General features: G+C 46.5%; 1 protein-coding gene across 2 annotated transcripts in view; it reads right to left on the bottom strand.

Annotated features, from left to right (window-relative positions):
• wnt7bb (wingless-type MMTV integration site family, member 7Bb) overlaps nucleotides 1-15616 on the bottom strand; it is a 31184-nt gene extending 15568 nt beyond the window's left edge. The window contains exons 1-2 of one of the 2 annotated variants that reach the window (XM_035643187.2): nucleotides 15048-15616; nucleotides 7405-7631 (exon numbers count right to left, since the gene is read on the bottom strand). In XM_035643187.2, the coding sequence (XP_035499080.1) occupies nucleotides 7405-7631; nucleotides 15048-15118 (298 nt within the window). In that variant the 5' untranslated portion in view covers nucleotides 15119-15616. Of the gene's footprint in view, nucleotides 1-7404; nucleotides 7632-12126; nucleotides 12601-15047 lie in introns of those variants that run through there. The other variant, XM_035643186.2, reaches the window with a different exon arrangement.
• Nucleotides 15617-18623: the final 3007 nt, after the last annotated feature.

The following is an 18623-nucleotide window of genomic DNA, read 5'->3' on the forward strand; positions in this document are numbered from 1 at the left end:
GAAGGAAACAAAGCAAGAGCGGAACCACACGGCCATTTGACTAGATTTCTTTGTCCGTTCATTATTAACCTAAGGTTGGACTGTGATGTTGTACTTGCATTCTGCAGGGATATGATTTCACCACAAATGACCATCAACTGATTCCGAGAAGGGGAAGGAGCGCCGCCAGTGTGTTCATAATCTGTAAGTATTCAGTTGTCCTCAAACTGGGAGCTTGTAGTACAGTGCATGAAAGGAAAACCACTTCAAAGCTTATTAATGCCAACCCCAAGTAAGATATTGTAATTATTTTATTTTTGCACGTGATTCTTGTGTATGGAATATTTGTTGTTAATGTACCTCGAAATAACAATTGCTGCAATGCTACTCTCTGCTGGTCTGACAAAAGTTACCAAAACTTCCTATAGTGCCTAAATCCCCTGGTGCAGAAGGCAAACAACTCTTTCGGAAAAAACTTTGCTGGCACTGCTTTGCATCTCAAGTAAGACGCGAAGCCATACGTTTTCAATCAACCCTAATTCACAACTGCGTGCTGAATGAAAACAACTGCGCATATTTGTTTTTGTTTTCAAAAATCAGAAGACGCGAAAAAACCCCAAATTCAGCGAACACTGTGTCTGACGTGCTGCGACCAAAGGAACACAGACGCCAAGGCTTAGAATCTTCAGTCAATTTGGGTTTTACAAAACGCGTGTGTAATGTAAGACACTAGGCCAGAATCCGAAAAGCTTTTCCTCCTCCCCTATTTTAAACGGGGACGACAGAAACTAACCTCACCACTGACTCACGTCTGACTCCATCCGCCCGCCGTGACCTTTCACCTCCTCTGAGAGGGAGCTGTGCGTGAAGTGAGTCCTGCATCTTCCGATCAAGTGCATGTGCCGAGGCTTTCCTTCTCAACGAGTGGTTTTCACTGGACCTGCTGACTTGAACCTCCTTTTTCCCACTAGACACCGGTTTGGCCCCTGCGGCGCAGAAGTCCTGGCAGGTGGATCGTCCGCTGCCTTCACCACAGTCCGACCTTCTGAGGGGAGATGGGTGAAAGCAGGACGAGGGAGGGGCCGGCTTGAAAGTGATACTATGAAAGGAGGACTGGTAGACATGGACACACCCTAAATTCTCATTCATTCATCCCAAGCCTTCACATTTTACCATTCTTCAATTTGTTTCGGGTGGCTATCGGGAGAGACATTTCGTAGCCGGTTCAATGTTCTCCTCCTCAAAGTTTCTCGTCTTGACACATAGCTTCAGGCAACAACTCAGAGAGGTACGATGTAGGTCACAGAGGAAGACGGACCTTTCCCTGCCTCTTTTCTTAAAAGCATTTTGATTTCAAAACAGCATCGCCAGATAAAGTCTTGCCTGCAATTCTACCGAAGACAATTTTTGAAACAAATGCAAACGAAAAAAGAAAAAACCGAACACACAGCAGCGTTCCCCTCTGCAGCAAATGGCTCACCTGCTCAAGTGCTGCATCCTTTCTTGTGCAATGAGCCAGCGGCAGCATGATTGAACCTTTGTCATATTCCCCTGCCGGCCACGACAAGAAACCCCTTTCAGATGAGAAGCATGAATCAGGACGGTGACAAACTGGCTGGAAAGTCAAACAGAGTAACCAGAGCAGGCCATTTTATGACAAGAGCGCCAGTGTTGGCTTTTGATGCTGAGTGTAGCCGATGAAAGGTGTCCGTTTTCAGGCTCGCTCACATCAAGTGTGCTGCAATCTGAACGGAGCCGCGAGGCGCTCGTACGCAGATCCTTTGAATTAAGGCCGTCTCCATTACAGGCGGTTCACCATCAGAATGTGCGACGGTACACAACATGACGCTTTTTTCCGTCAAAACATAATATCAAAGAAGGAAAAAGAAAAGACGAATGTGATGTGAAAGCGGCATTAATATCCAACGACGTGATCTATCGCGGTCGAGGGGAAGAAAAAAAACCAACAGGAAAATAAGTGTTTTATATGGGGTGTGGGAATATGGGGCAAAGATCACTGGCTGGATCTCAAACGCATCACTTTATCATTATGTGAGATGACTAACAGAAACCACACGGGGGCTTCTCAGTGCGCTTCACGCGTGGCTGAATTCACTCACATGCGCAAATTAAAACTGCATCAACAAATTACAGACATATGATCAGTCCTGACGGGAATATTGAAAATACAATGAATCACCCAGAAACCAGGCCTGGGATTTTGATCGGACAATTGACCGCATTTGCCATTCTTATCCTGAATCCACCCCCCACCCCGCCATGACTCGCAGATGGATCCGACTCTCATTTTATTATTCCTTCTGAGTAGACTGCAACAAGCCACTGAATGACACCCATTTCTGTTAGCACAGGACGACTCATTCCACATTTTTACAGAGTGATGGTACTGACTCATGCCAACACCATAGCAGGGGCAAAAGGGGAAGACCACTAAATCTGCTTTTGCAGAGGAAACTGAGCTGTTAAATTGCGAGTTCCAAATCTCACTGCTAGTTTATGGTGTTGTTCTCCAATTTGTCAGTCGGGGAATTATAAGTGGGCCCGGAGCGCTTTGCAAAACAGAGAATCTGTTGAGTGATAGAACTGCAACAAGAACGGGGTGGGGGGATGCTTTCATTTTTCCATCAATCCATCTCACCTCAAGCCTTGTGTTTCACCAGAGTGTCAGGCAACGGTGGCGGTGGCAGCGGGAGCCATCCTCTGGAGTGAGCACACTTCTCTGTTTACAGTGGAGGGGTGAAATAAATATCGAATGACCTGCCTTTGAAACCCAATCACCTCTGCTGAATGAAGATATCTCGGGCCCTGTGATGCTCAATGGCCCGACTATTAATGTGTGCTCTCTTGGAAAGCAAATGTTATACCGTGGAGTAGCTCCAGAACAACAAGACGGCCTCCAAGAGCAGGCAGCTCAGGGAGAATGCATTAGACTTGCGGTCGGCTGATCTTTAGCTCTTGAAATTTTTTTTTTATAAAAATGCCCACCTCTCCCCCCACCAGTACAAAACTAAGACTGAAACAAAAACTTAAGTGGGAAAGTGGAACGAGGGTAGCTTTCCCCAACGTACGTGATTATGATGATGTGGGAATCTGCAGATTCGGAGGAGGGATTGGAATATTTTGTCGAAGGGGTGTATTCCATGATTTCATATGCCATGCTAAAGGATTCCATAATGCGTAAAGACAGGGGCAAAAACACGCGGGCACATCTTCAATCATGAAAAACAAACACTGGAAACTATCACAAACCGAAAGGGGTTGCGTGCGAGCGGTTGGCGACTTGACGGTGAGGTGGCGAGAGAAAAAGGCTAAATCGTAAGACTTCTCCACAGCGTCAAACTGGCAGGTGAGATCCGCTGTGGCGTCTGTGGTTCCCCCACGATGAACCTGCTGAAACCCAAAGAGCACTGTCGTACCTCATCTGACACACATCCCACCTGTAGGGGAAGTGCTTGATCTCACCGTCTAAACATGCAACGGCATATCTGATCGCTTGGTTAAACGTTGGCAGTTGTGTGACTTCAACCTAAAAAAGAATTCATTTTGAATATATGAAAAGGTGTAAATTGTGAATGTGCAGAGTTATCTCTTAAGGAAATAACGTAAAAGTCTGTAGGTTGATGCGGGAGGATTCCATTCAGCCCTTTACATGTGAAGTAGTCATCTGCAAAAAAGTTTAGGTCACTTCACTTCTATCCTGGGTCCAAAATGAAAATATGCATGTAGGCAGGACTCTTTGGAAGTGCAACATATCTCTCATCATCACAGGTCTCTTTTCTGGAACCCAGGGGGGATACTGCACAATTCCACCAGCCGCCAGGAAGGGGAGTGAGACAACGTCTGGACACGTGTGAGTACTGTCAAAACATGACAACAAAAAAATGTCTGGGAAATAATTGATAATGATATCTAATAAAAAGACCTTTTAATCTCCATGTCGGGACAATAACCCAGCTTTAAAAGCCACATTGGGAACACAAACAGACACTGGGTTCAAACAAGTCCTTGAGTATTGAAATTATTAATCGAACTGTCCACCGTAATATCCTGCCGTATTACAATTATTGTGCGCCCTTTTAGGTTGGCAATGCAGATGATCATAATGGACATTTAAAGGACCTTTTGTCTCTGCCAAATAAGTGGATTCAATCATGAATATGATTACACCGGCGATTTATTTCATCACCTGACTGCTGATACTATCACTCATGTACTGCCCTACATTAATCAAGGCCTTTATGCCATCACAGAAATTATTACGTCACATCACCAGTGGTGAATAGCTTTGCGATCACCTTTGGCTGTCTGAGGCTGTGTGGTGTGTCCCTCCAAGTACACTGTCAAGTCTGAAAATGTGTGGTTATTGTCGTCATAAGATTAGTCATTTTCCACATTTTCACAACTTTAAATGTGGAATGTCGATTGACTAATCCATAACTCACTCATGAAGTAATACTGGTAGACCGGTGCAGGCTGACAGGAAGCCCAGAGGATATTTGTCCAATTTAATTTGTCCTGTCCTCAACTCAATACAATAACTTCACTGCGCGACCAAAGTTCCAATTAGAGATTGAATTTATTGATCATCTCTGAACATGTGGCTTGATATTTGTTACAATTATCAATAAGACGTTGATTACACATAGTGACTGATGCATTAAGGGCAAAAAAAATCTTAATTTGTTCATTCGAGCAGAGGCAAGGTTTCCTCCAATTTTTGCTATCACGAAAAAGAACCACATTGCAGAGTGAGATAGAGATGTAAAATTATACAGTTTGTAGTCCAAATCAATTTTTGAGCAACTTCAAGTACTGCTGCCAGATGTACTCTTAGATTAATCACGTGAGAATTCAAAATTTTCACTTCAATCTGTGCAGTTTAGCTTCCTTTTCACTGTGTATTACCTGCATGTGTGACTTAGTTATTACAGCACAGGGGCAGATTCTGTGGTTATTATCACGTGGGACAAAAGTACGGAAAAAAAAGACAATTTTAAAAAAGTAATTGCAAATCTGTCATGGGAACTCTGAGTGAAATCGAGTTCCACGTGAGGCTAAAAGGGGACGCCGTGAGATATTTTATTGGGACGTCCACCGAGTCCCATCATTATTGGACAATCATGGCGGGGCCCAGTAGTCATTGCTCTCTGACCAGAACTGGACACCGACAGCGATGTGCTCAGCGCGGGAACGTGGAGCAGAGTTATTTGTGCAGATCTACTATGGAAACCAAGCACGAAAAGCAAATGTGAATATGAACTTCGGATGACGCCATTACTGAACAGGATGCAAACGTCCCATCGCTCACCAAAAAAGTGGGAGAGCCCCCTTGGTGTTAAATGGTCTCAACCTGACTGAGCTCATACAGTGTATATATATATATATGTATATATATATATATATATATATATATATATAACTATATGTCGCTTTTTACACGACAATGTACTTCAGGCAAACAAGTGTAATACGTGAAAATGAAAAGAAAATGCTTCCAATGAACCAGTGCAAGTGCAGACAAAAAAAAACAACAGATCAAAACTAATAAAGGGATGTTGAGTGTTGAGGAAAACAACATGAGCTGCATTTCAAAAAAAAAAAAGAAAAAGTGCCACATTCACAACAAAGAAAAAAATGCTTTTGGAGAGGGAGCTGGAGCTAATCCTGCTACTCCTTGAGAGGAGTGATTGTTAACAGAGCCGCTGAATTAAACGCGCAGCCCCGCCGCAACACGATGGCAACAAAGAAGTATCTTCTAAATGAAAGGCGATGTATGAAAGCCCCCTGCAAAACAAAAAGCGATGCAAAGGAGACTTGCGGATAATGCCAAAGTTCCTCAAACAAAAAGCCTCGTAAATGTAAATGTTTGTCTGCTTTAGGTCTTCTCCTGTGTGTGTGTGTGTGTGTGTGTGTGTGTGTGTGTGTGTGCACTCTCGCGAACCAGCCAAGCATGGACACAACCAATTTAGCCCGATTAACAACAGATGTATCCATCTATTTTTACGTTTTTCGACAAGCATTCTCTGCAATAACACCATTAGTTGTCTCCTCATTTGCGATATCATTTTTCAACCATGCGTTTTCCCCATTAGGGCTCCAGTGCCTTTTCGGTAGCTTTTCCATAACCTTGGCATGGCCGGCAACGGTCGGCATGCCGCTAACCAACGGGTCCCGCTTGCAGAACCTACATCAACAGAAACCAGAGCACGCTGGAGAAATACAACATTGTCAATTGAAATGAGGATAACTAAGATGGGCTGGAATCAGCACTAAATGAAATCCTCTCGAGCAATGCCAACGCAAATGGTTATACAATGGAGAGTGAGAGAGGCTCCGTGTTGCTGGTTTGAGTTTTGACTGTGTGATGTGTGCAGCAGGGGTTTGGCTCGTGGACAGCCATATTTCACGGGGTTTCAGAGGGTCGGGGGCTGGTACCACGTTGTTTGATACTCTGCGTGTACCGTTCCTGCGAGCTGAGACAATGGGATGGCTCGAACAACACGCATTATGCAACCGCCTTCTCCCCCTCTCGGCTGGAAAGTCGCCGGTTTTATCGCTGTCGGTGATCGGTTATCACAGGCTCCGAAAAGAGTCCTCTACCCTCCGCTGTGCGTCCACGCACGCACACACGGCATCCAAGTTGCAATCGACTCTTGTTGTGATCTGCTGTGAGCGCTGCACAAACGCAAGAACTTGTGAGGAACTAACGCTGATGATATCCGTTACACCCATCAATGAACACATACACTACAAACACACTAATCCTCACGAGTGGTGATATTGCCCTTAATTTACCCTGTACGAATCTCAAAAGTTACATCAGCATGATTCTGTACAACAGTATCTGATACGGTGGATATGATCATCACTTCTCTGAAGCTGATAGTTGCTCAAAGTGAAGACATTTTCAAACCTGAGATGCCATTTTTATGGACAGTATGTGCATCGATCTCGATGCACATACTGTACTTTAAGTTCAGCGTGACATTTAGGTGTTTTTGGAACCTTCGGGATATTCAGTTAATTAAGAGATAACATTCTGTACGGGCAAATAATCCAAAGGGCCCAAAACTCTGGGTTCACGCTTTTTACACAAAACTTCTTTGTTAAGTTTGTTACGATCTACTGTGTTCAACGTAGAGTCCTGCTGAATGTCAGGGGTCAACCCTAAATTAAAGCATTAACTCAAACTAAATCCAGTCCTATGGCTGAGTGAAATTTGCTCGTTGAAGAAGTCGGCAGTAAGCAGGAAGGACATCACTTTGCAAAAAAATATACTCAAACCAACAACTCAGGCTTAACAAGGTTCAAACACGGACACCCGTACAGGAGCAGACATACACAAATCCACACACAAAGCGCCCACTGTGACCTTTCCCCCTTTGTGACAGAACCCAGACTGACCTACTCGCAGCTCCTGACCGAAGACTGTCCTCTCCCCCAGCGCCGAACAGTTCCAGCGTCCGTATCGGAACTGGTATTGACACTCGTTGATGCCCATCTGGGCGCCTTCACCCACAACAATGATGGCGTCCGGGCGGCTCTGGCAGATGGCCCGCTGGCGTGGTGCCAGCCCGGGGATCTTGTTGCAGATGATGTTGGCACCCAGAGCCACCACCGACGACAGGGCCCTGCGAAAAAGGCAAGAGAAAACACAACACCACACGTGCACGTGAGCGTTCGGACACAACACATCAGTACAGGAACAAACACGCGCACATTGCGACACGCGCGCATGTATAGTTGCACACACACACAAACACAGACTCAGTTAGAAGTTCAAGGGGATGGTCAGACTGACTCACTTAATGTGAGACTCTCCAGAACAGGATTCAAGTCAACCAGTGATTGATGAATGTTCCGAACCGAAGTGAAAGCTGCCCTGCATGAAAGTATTGCTATTGCATGGATTAGAGGTAAATGAAAAACCTGAAAACTTAATCCAATAGAAAAACCTTGAGAAAAACACACTCACACAGGGAAACTTGCTGAAACAGCCCAGAGAGAGAAAACATGATGCTCATTTGACGACTGTCAGCGCCATTCCGCATTGGTTTGGATGGTGCGAGTTTGAGTAATGAGTTGGGGTTTGTGTGTTAATTGTTAGGTAACATTGTGGCATGAGCAGTTGCCAGATTTGACTCTTACGCAAATGCAGCGTGTACACTTGCTCAGTGTCTCCTGGTGCAGATGCAGGGCTCAGCTTTTAACCAAATGCCCAGCATTAATACGATATCCCTTATGATTTGTTTGATCTTGTGTTCGACAGCTATTCAAGGGTGCAAAGTGCCGCCTATGATTTTCATCAGAGGCTGCGTTTAACTTTTGCCACATCCTATAAGAGACTGGTGTGCATGGAAAATATGCAAGGTTTAATGTGCTGTATAGAATATGACACAGCCGCTTCTAACTTCTCGCCGGGGAGACTTCATCACATCTGATCGCTCCATGTGATAATATCAAAACACATGTTAAGAGACGGTTTTCCTAACCGCTAAGAAAGCCAAAACAGACTACAGCTACAACAAAGCGCTGACTCTCTCCCTCCACAGCTCTGTTTAGAGCCCTTGAAACCATGCAGATACATACTTTTCACACATATCAGGGAGTCGTAAACGAGCGTGGAGGGGTGAGAAGAAAGAACGGGCGAGGGGGAGAGAGACACTGAGAAAGAGAAGCAGAGAGACGGATTTCTGTGGATTCTGGTTCACGGCGATGTGCGTAAGAACCCCCCCCCCCCCCCCCCGGCTAAAAAACAAAGCTATGATCATTGATGAGAAATCTTTCTTCGACAACCGTGTTCCCTTTCCTCCGGTTGTTTTGAGTTTCTCCGCACAGATGTAGGTAACATGAATCTCAAATGTTCAAATGAATCCTGACTGCAGCGAGACTTGGATCTGTTACCAAACCGAGGAGTGCGCACCGTTTTTCTCCCTCTCTGCAGTCAGGGGAGTGTACAACAGTATGTAAAAGGAAGAAGTGCCGTTGTGTATATTGTAAAAAAAAAAAAAAAAGCGGCTCGTGAGCAAGATCTCACCGGTACCAAGAGGAGAATGCGTTCTGCACGGCTGCACTGTCGACCGGGGACCATAACTTAACAACGACAGACGAAAACTTCTCCCAGGAGAGAAGAAATCCATCAGGTGCATTCGGTATCCACAGTAAACACCGAAGCTCGCGGCCGCTTTCAAACCCTCTTTGCTCTCTCAGCTGTTAAACAGGCTTGCACTCCTCTGACCCTCAGTGACCCTTTGCTGTATGTGTTGGTTGTCCGTGGCAACGGTGACATCGAGTCTGTACAAACCGAAAAGGTCAGGCTCATTACGACGAGTAATGGAGAAACTGGAGAAATGTACTTTCGTGCTTGATGAGAGCTAGAGACGTCTTGTTTGTATAAGTCCAAAGGCAATAAAATGCATTTGAGTCATTTATATCGGAGATATTCCAGTGCCAAGCTTGGAAACTGCTGCAATACAACAGCGCGCTGATATTTTCAAATCTCAAAAACAAAAAAGAACAGAGCACCTAATAGCCACCACCTCTCCGCCCTTTTTCTCACGTCATTCACCTGCTAGTTCAGAGAAACGCCGTCTACCGCCGCGGGCGACGCGAAACCGTCAGACAACACCAAACAGAGAATTCCAGAGCTAAGCTTTTAAATCCCTGTATCATCAAAGTGCACAAACGCCATGCTGTTTGCTTAGCGCAGTTCTCTGTGTGCACGCTGGCGGCGGCGGCTTGGGGACAGCGGCGGCCACACGGTCACACAGATCTGGCCGTCAATCGGAAATTCCCGGCTACACTTGCGCATGTCCCACATGTGGCAGCCGCTCGGACGCTGCAGCAGCGGTAAATACACGACCAACTCCATACAAAACATGCGGTGGGATTTAATGTGTCGTACAGAGGTTAGGACGAGTGCAGGGGAGAGGGAGACGAGCTGAGCTCTTGTGGACATTGCTAAGCAACAGGTGGCATGGATTTTTTCTACTGCTTTTTTTGGGGGGGCCAAACTTCAGCCTTGTACACTGTGGAGTGAATACCTGAAACTGCATTTAACGGGGGAATGCATTCAAATTGTCTATGTTTTTAACATCAAATGTAACACACGCGGCCTCACCCCCTACGACTACGAGCTGACACAAATGTTCGTTCTTACTAGTGACATTATTTTTGGACCAAACATGCAATACAAGTGCGAGAAGAAAAGCCATCCAACGTCAAATCTGTGATCCGACAATAAAAAATAATTTCTTTGGAAAAACCCTCTATTCCGCGTGCAGTGTCAGCGGCGGAGGGAGCGTGCAGATGATTTTTAATGGCGGGGTAGTGTGGCCTTAAGAGAAACTACCGTCTACGTCATGGCATACAGTGTGCTCACAGCCACCTACTCCATCACATGGAACACTTTGAACCTAGCTGACACACTATTAAGCTCCTGGGCATGCATCTCCTACCGAGGAATGCACTCACAAAAATGCCACAGAGACATGAATTAACGAAAGTCAAGTGAGCGAATGCCCCTTTTTCCTTTTTTTCCCCCCGAGGAGCAGGAAAATACCTGCTATTTTAGTGCCTGAATATGATTTCCCCTTCTTTTGCTGCTAATGTGCAAACGCAAAGAGCTTAACGTGAGCTGTTTAATTCATAATAACATCCTATTCACATCTGGTCTTAAACTAATATAGTCATACTGGTTATGCCACTGTATGATTAACAAAATAAAGGGAAAATGGTTGGATTATTTCCATTGCAACATTAAGTGTAAAGTTCCTTGTCACTGAAGTGTGAGGTGCGCAATGGCCCAAAAGCTTGACACGGAAAGATCCTTTCCCTGACAGTTTGCCACCCACTGCTCTTTTCACAGTTTAACATATCACTATAGTTATGTCGGGGTTTTTTTTGGGGGGGGAAGGGGGGCATTGCATTATTTTTTGAATCCATATCACAATTTTTTCCCTCCTCAGAATGCATTTTGCGGTCTACGCTCCACAGAAGTCATACACACATAATCCAAACAAACAATGACATGTTGCTTTAATGTGCAGGCCACCTATACTTAGTAGTGTCGCCCACTTTTAACTGGAAAACCAAAGAACCACATCTATTTCAGCATCAGCTTTGGGGTCTCCGTGCAGCAAAAGGGAAAAGGAAGGAAGGGAGCGACCTGGGAGCACGGGTGAATAATTCAGTCTGGAAGCTTCAAGGAGGGCAGTGTTCCCCTGCAAGAGCAACTCTCGTTTTAATTCAAAGCCGCAGCGCATTGCGGTGTCAATCACTGGCATGTTGCGGGGGGGGGTATTCTAAGTCCTGCGTTCAAACGATAATATCGGGAGAATGCTGAGAATCAACCGGGGATGAGGTCATGCACGGAGAGAATCTTTCACGCGCTCCGACAGGTTAACTCTGTTCATTTCTCCGCACGAAAAAATCTCAGCATCCAATTGTCTTGAACATCTCTGCCACTCCGTGGCCAAAATGATTTCCACGAAGCAGTCACCAAGACGGCTTTTTCTTTTCGTTCTTTTTTTTCTTCTGTTCTTTCTAAATGTTTGCAATGGGACAGCTTTATAGAACATTTAAAAAAAACAAAAACGTGCTCGTCCGCCCGAAGACGAGACGGCACATTAGTGCGTTCGGGTCTTCAGCTAATGAGTTTATTCCCACGCGGATCGTTAATCCGGCGACGTTTCCACTAATGAATCAGTGAAAAACACCCATGACACGTTACGCTCGTGATGACATTAGAAAGTGTGTAAATCATTTTCTACATGGAATTAAATCCAATTCACTGAGTTGCCCTATACTGTTCCGCCTGTTCCCCCTGCATGCGCCGCTGGTCTGATGGCACGATGTGAGCAAGTTACACTGCTTCTGCGATCTGTGGACCGGCGGGGGGGGGGGGGGGGGAACTAAGAGGGGATTCATCTGAGATCCGGCGGTTAAATAGAGAAAAGGGGGGAAATATAGCCCGTTGTCCGGCAGGAAGGCTGCACAGGAGCAGAACCAAGCCCGTGCGTCTTTGTGTTTCTGGGGATGAGCGCGCGTCTGAGTCTCTCTCTCTCTCTGTGTCTCTCTCTCTGTGTCTGAAGTTAATCAAGGAGCAGTTAATTGGCTCAAACTTACAGGTAGCTGCCGCTCGTCAGGATGAGGAAGATCTGCGGGTAGTAGACTGACAGCAGTACACTGCGCGACGAGAAGATGATCATGATGACATTGAGCAAATGGCCACGTTCGGACTTGATTGAGAAAAGCGCGGATAGAATGAGAGAGAGAGAGAGAGAGAGAGAGAGAGAGAGAGAGAGAGAGAGAGAGAGAGAAAATGAAAATCCCTTAAGTCACGGCTTTAGGTCCCTTTTCGCACAAAATCACACCCCGAAAAAAAAAGGGGGGGGGGAAAGAAGAAGAGTTGCCGTGCGTCTCCGTGTCTCTACGCAGCTCCGAGCTCCCAGGGCCGTGTGTGCGCCGAGATTGGCTCTGTCATCTCTCAGCGGCGGAGGCTGTAACACAGGACTGTGGGATCCTGAGCCGGAATGATGATGGTTTTAGGGATTTTGCATGGCAGAAAAGTGCCTCTCTCCACTCTCGTGAGAGTCGTGCCTGCCATTGGGCAGCGAGAGACACTGCTATATCCGCCCACTTTGCCACAACGGGACAATGGGGTGACACTGATCCGATCCCCGTTGGACGTGCAGGAGGTTTCATTCATACACCCCCCACACCACCACCACCACCCCCCCCCCACACACACACACACACACACACGCGCGCGCGCGCGCACACACACACACACACACACACACACACACACACACCTTCTCCTCCGCCTCCTCCTCCCACCCCCGCCGCCACTCCACCTTCCAGCCCAACATATAAACAAACAGACGCTGGCTGGCCCTCACATCATAAACGCAGCTCCATGTGCAAAAAGTCAGCACGTGTCACTCCAAATCAACACGTTAGTGTGATATTAACACGCCACAAAAAAAAAAATCTTTTTTTCAATGTGACAGACGCGGTTCCTCGTGATATCCCTGTGTGGGCCGTCTTCTGTGAGAGTGAGCGCATGCAGAGTGAGCCCCCCCCCCCCCCCCCCTTTTTCTCTCTCTCCTATAGCCTATTATTACAGTATATTCCTGGGACCTATATAAGTATTAAGACCTCTGGTAGCAAGTGTTCCTGTAACATTTCCATTGAGAGATAAAGCATGTTTGTGGTGCGCAATACGTGCAGTCTCAATGACCTTATTATTTCCCGTGGTGAGACTATAATATTCCTATAGGCGTCTGCAGTGTGTGTGTGTGTGTGTGTGTGTCTGTGTGTGTCTGTGTGCTGTCTGCTGCGCTCTGGTGCTGTTGGATCAGTGCCGTCATCCATCCCGCAATAGTCAAATACTCACTTCGTGACACTGCAGTCAAAGTGTGTGATAATTTCCCTCAGACTGCGACAAACAAACAAAAAAACAAAAGGAAAACAACAACTATGTAAACGTGAAGGTTTATGAAAACAGTGTTGCCCGAGATTGGATCAGTGCGGGGAAATGAAATACCCGGGAGCTCATGGAGCAGAGCTCAGCGGAGTGGAGGGGCTTTTATCGCCTCCGCATCGTGGACGCTCACTCAACACCTGCAGGCTCCAGTCGTTATAAATGAAGAGGGCACCGTGAAAGATCTAGGCAGAGAAAGGGGATGGAAGGAATGAGCTAACTGCCCGGACACGGAGATAGGTGAGCACCCCCCCCCCCCTCCCTCCATATCGGAGCTACCGTCATACGATATGAGCATCTGTGGAACTTGCAGTCAGTTACACGCTTCACTCCACACGAGGTTCTCACAGGGAGGGCGGACACTTCACTGCGGCTGCGGGAATCTCCAAAAGAGAAAAAAGAAAAAAAGATTTATATTTCCTCAAGAGCCTTGTTGTTGTTGTTGTTGTTGTTGCTGTTGCGTGGACTACATCATCGTATTTGTGTTCAGGAAGACGTGGTGCGTCACCCCTATTATGCCACCGATAACATCTGAATGTGACACGTGCGTTTGGTAACAGTTCATAAAAAATAAAAATAATCTCGCACAAAAAGTTGCAAGGTTTAAGCAACTATTAATGCATAATCTGTTTCAGCATCCCAAAAAAGTTGCAGTGGGCCAAAAAGCATATGGGTTTTCACAGCATCGTCGTTCGCCACGGTTTGCACTGTTGCACACTCCACTGTGCAACTATAGGCCCCGTGGGGCTTGTAATAACTTCGAGTATATTGTACAGCCTATAGTTTTAGGTCATAGTTTGAGTGTGTGAGTTTCAGGGGGTGACCATAAAAATTTGACAGTCGAAAAAAAGATTCTACTCAGCATAAGACTTTCATAACATCAAGCTTCCCAACACAAATACTAAACACCAGCAGAGACAGATAGTGGTTCTAATGTGTGTCTACGTGTGGGTTCCTGAGAGGCTCTGACTGCGGGCAGCGGGGATAAAGGATATAAATCGTCTTGAATTTAATGCATCAAGGTGAGGTATTGCAAAACAGGTATAAAAAAAAAAAAATCTCCGTCCGCGCAATGGAATGTGGAAATACAACTCAGTCTGTCGCTATTAATGCAGGTATGCAGCAGGGGTGAGCTGGTCTGGAGCAGAGACAGCGGCTCAAATGATTCTGTGCGACAAAGAAGCAGGAGTCTCCTGAGGTGAACTTAATATCCCCCCCGGCAGCAAAAGAAAAACCCAAATCGATCGTATTGTCTTTTGCGCACGATGTGCCCATTTTACGCACAGCACTTACGCAGGCGTTCAGTCAATCGTTTCTTTTGTTTTAATACACCTGCCGAAAAATGTTTCCTTTCCCCCCCCCCCCCCCCCCCCCTCATAACCCCCCCCCCCCCCCCCCCCCCCCTCATAACGACCTTCAATCTGAGGTCAGAGGGCAGCGAAATGCTTTCTCAGAGTTTATTGTCAAGAGTGTTGCAATGAATTTGACAATCATGTTCGCGCATGTGAGCAGCGAGAATCACAGGCAGGCTCATAAAGAGAAGAGGGAGAAGAGAACTCACCCAAGTCTGAGGTATATGATGCCAAAACACAGGAACACGTAGACACTCCACTTTCGGAGGGGTTTGTGCATGATCGTTACCACTTCGTGCGGGGGGCCATGCACTGTAACTCGAGGTGGCCTTGCGCACTCTCCGTCCACATCGGCCGTCTCCCCCTAACCCTTCCAGATGCACGTACGCCGCCTGTTTTCCGCGACGTCAAGCCGAAGCGCCTCGGGAACCTGCGAGCGCGTGAAATCCATCGTCCGGCGAGTGCAGGTGAGATGCCGGCGACGACCTGAGAGGTGTCCGCGCCAACTCCGAGGCGAAACTCCAGAGGGTCGGACTTGGAAGGTGAACGGGTTCTGGGAGGAAGTGCCTCCTCTTCGTCCTCACTTTCACGGCAGCACCTAATTAACAATTCGCATTTCCAGGAGAGAAACAGAAAACACCTAGGGGCACTTCCTGCAGTGCAGCTGCCCACCCTGTGCGCTTCCCCTTCCAGACAACCCCTCTGCTCATCGCTCGAACCTGTTCCTATTCTCTGAGAGACACCTCACAAGCCGTGGCCGTGATCAGCCGCAGGTATTCGAGCACAGGTAACAAAAGGGCTGCGCGCCTCCTCCTCCTCCTCCTCCTCCTCCTCCAGCATGGACACGGGGAATGGGACGGGCTTCCACACTGCGCGCAACACGTGTAGTTGTTGTACAGAAAACTCCAAGGAACCCAAAGTGAAGTGGCCTTTTTATAGGCCCGCGACCCAGGCTCGGCTGGCGCTCGTCGCTCGCAACACTGGGTATTGCCTCCACCAGTGGGGGGGGGGGTTGGGGGGGTTCCCCGGATGGCCTCCACCACAACAGTGAGGCCCATAAAGTCAAACCGACGAAGAATGACTTTCCAGCTGTGTGAATAAAAAAAAAAAATTAAAAACCCCCCACTATTGCATGACTGATAATGACTAATAATAATAATAATAATCCACTGGCATGTGATAAGTTGTGTGTCAGGGAAGGGGGGGGGGGGGTCTCTGTCAGCCACTGTGATTTACAGTGCAATGCGTGAACACAACAAAACACAAACAAAACTTTATCGTTCCAGTAATAAGGGCTCGAGTCCGGGGCCATGTGGGTTTTGAGCAGATGTTCAGAATGCACAGTCAAGTCCTCCGGGAGCTTATGATGTGACCAAGAAGACTCCCTCTGGTGGCAACAGGACACATGCTGAAGAGGATGAGCATGAAGAGAGACAAAAAACCTCTTCACTGCAATTCCTTTCAAAATCACGACTGGAATCAAGACGGCAGATCTGTTTGAATCTTCAATTCAAAATACATGTGTCCATGTGCCCCCGGTTGCGAAATTGAACCAATGGAACCTTTGGAGGTAGAAATTGCAGCACAATTTCAAATCCCATATTTTGAATTAAAATCACCCGCTTGCTCTTTTGTGATACGCTCTCGTGCAATGACTTCACATTTAAATGTAGTTGTGGGACTGTGACGGACAACTACTGTACAGTGAAGGCCATCTGCTTGCCACTAGTTTACTTCTAACCCTAACCCTTTTTTATAGAGTTAAAGGAGATAAAGTATCTCGTTGTGTTCTTTTTTCAATGAGCTGAACTGACATGTTCAAAATTACTTTCAATTGGATAATAGTTAAAATAATAATACCACTGCAATTGTCAGTTAGTTAAAAACCATTAACTCATCTTATTTTGTGTTGTTTTTCCATTAAAGTTATAGAGTTATTGTAGAGAAAATCTAATATTGCGTTGAGAATGTAACAAAGCTGTTTCTGATGTTACTTTAATAAGCCCACACTGGTCTTAGATTCTGACTGAACCCCCTATTTTCAATGACACAACTTGCACAATAGAATCATCAGACAAAAACAAATAATTTTGTTATGCCGCAAACAACCATCTGCCTGCTTTTGTCAAAACCCTGAGGAACCCCTTTCTCTTCCATTTAAATTTTATAGACCTTGCGAAGCTTCTTGAAAGGACACACATAAACCATCAGTTCAGTTTATTTACAAAGAAACGGCATGAAAAACGGTTAACGTGTTGTAATAATGATGGCATAAACTAAAATTACAGACATGAGCTATCTGAGCGCAGAGACTGCCAGGCTGTTGTTGACCACGAGAAACAGACAGAGCCGCAGAGACCTTTGTTTTAAGACATCCCTGCATTGTGGTTTTCGGGCCTTTTCCTTCAAAACATGCCCATCAAAATTCCAGATGGATTTTAGGAATAATGAAAGTCAACACGCGGGCCCAGGATGGCATTAAAAAAAAAGACATGCATTTGATGTCTGCCCTGTAAAAGATGGTCTTGTTTGTCTTCAAATGTACATAGCTCATCGCCGAGGCCTGGGTGGAGATGGTCCCGTTTAGTTTAATTAAAAATGTTCAAAGGACCAACGCTGTTTTATTAAAGCTGGACCGGGACCAGGGACAGTGTGCGTCAGCGTTATGTGTCACCCGCCATTGTCATTACAGACATGTCACACACATCCGCGCTCGTCTTTGGTGTCCGCACACGCGTTCCTTGTGCACGCCAACACACATTATCTGTCCCTCGGTGTCCACGCAGACGCGCGCCCAGACTCGCAAATCAAGCCGTACACACACACACACACACACACACACACACACACACACACACACACCGTACACACACACACACACACACACACACGGGCGCGCATGGTGGACACACACAGAGACACAGTACACTTGGGTGGTACAGTATGTGGAGGATCTTGTGACACACTGTTTATTTAACTTCAAAAAGCTGAGGGAAGGGATGAGAGCATTTGGGTCAGCGAGGACATACAGTATCAATCTGAGTAAGTCACAAGCCACATCACCGCTCGTGCTTTATGCTGCATTACAGGCTATTGTATTTGAAATATCTCCCCCTTCCAGTCTCCGGAAAGGCAGCAGCCGTGCTCCGTACTTGCCCTCCTCTTAGCCTGCTCTATTACTTTAATAGCTGTCAGCCAAACCTTTTCAAGATTGCACCATTGTGTATCTCGTTCCTTTTCATCTGCACTGCACTCATCCCAAACTATAAACGGGAAAATGTTGTGGAGAAAAGGAAAAAGAAAAAGAGGGATCGCATTTTGGGATCATATTTTGGCCAGCATGAGACGATATGTCGCACTGTCTTTTTTGATATTATTAAGTGCTCTTGACCGACAGCTAAATAAGAAAAACCCGCCGGTTGCCCATGTGTTTGCATGGGAGCTGGTTCAGCTGGAAGCCGTGAGAGGACTGAGATGCAGAGCGTGCCAAACCATGGAGTGGCGTCTGGGGCTGGGTCCACCACATCTACACTGGGCCCCAGGCAATAAGGGGGGAAACGGGTGTTGTGCACTCGCAAAGACCCCCTCTCCGTCTCCACCCGGCCATCTCCCCTGAACCCACTGTTCGCCTTGATCTTAACACTTCCTTCAATTAACCGAGCTGGGATTCGGTCCGAGGACACGACGCGGTGAAAGGGGAGCGGCCGCAGAGGAAAGAGGATTCACCGAGCTACGGCGCAAGAATGTGACCTTTCAGACCTGGACGTCGGATGTCTCCTCGTACA

Source organism: Scophthalmus maximus, chromosome 7 (genome assembly GCF_022379125.1).
Source record: "Scophthalmus maximus strain ysfricsl-2021 chromosome 7, ASM2237912v1, whole genome shotgun sequence".
In the NCBI taxonomy this organism is placed as follows: Eukaryota; Metazoa; Chordata; class Actinopteri; order Pleuronectiformes; family Scophthalmidae; genus Scophthalmus; species Scophthalmus maximus.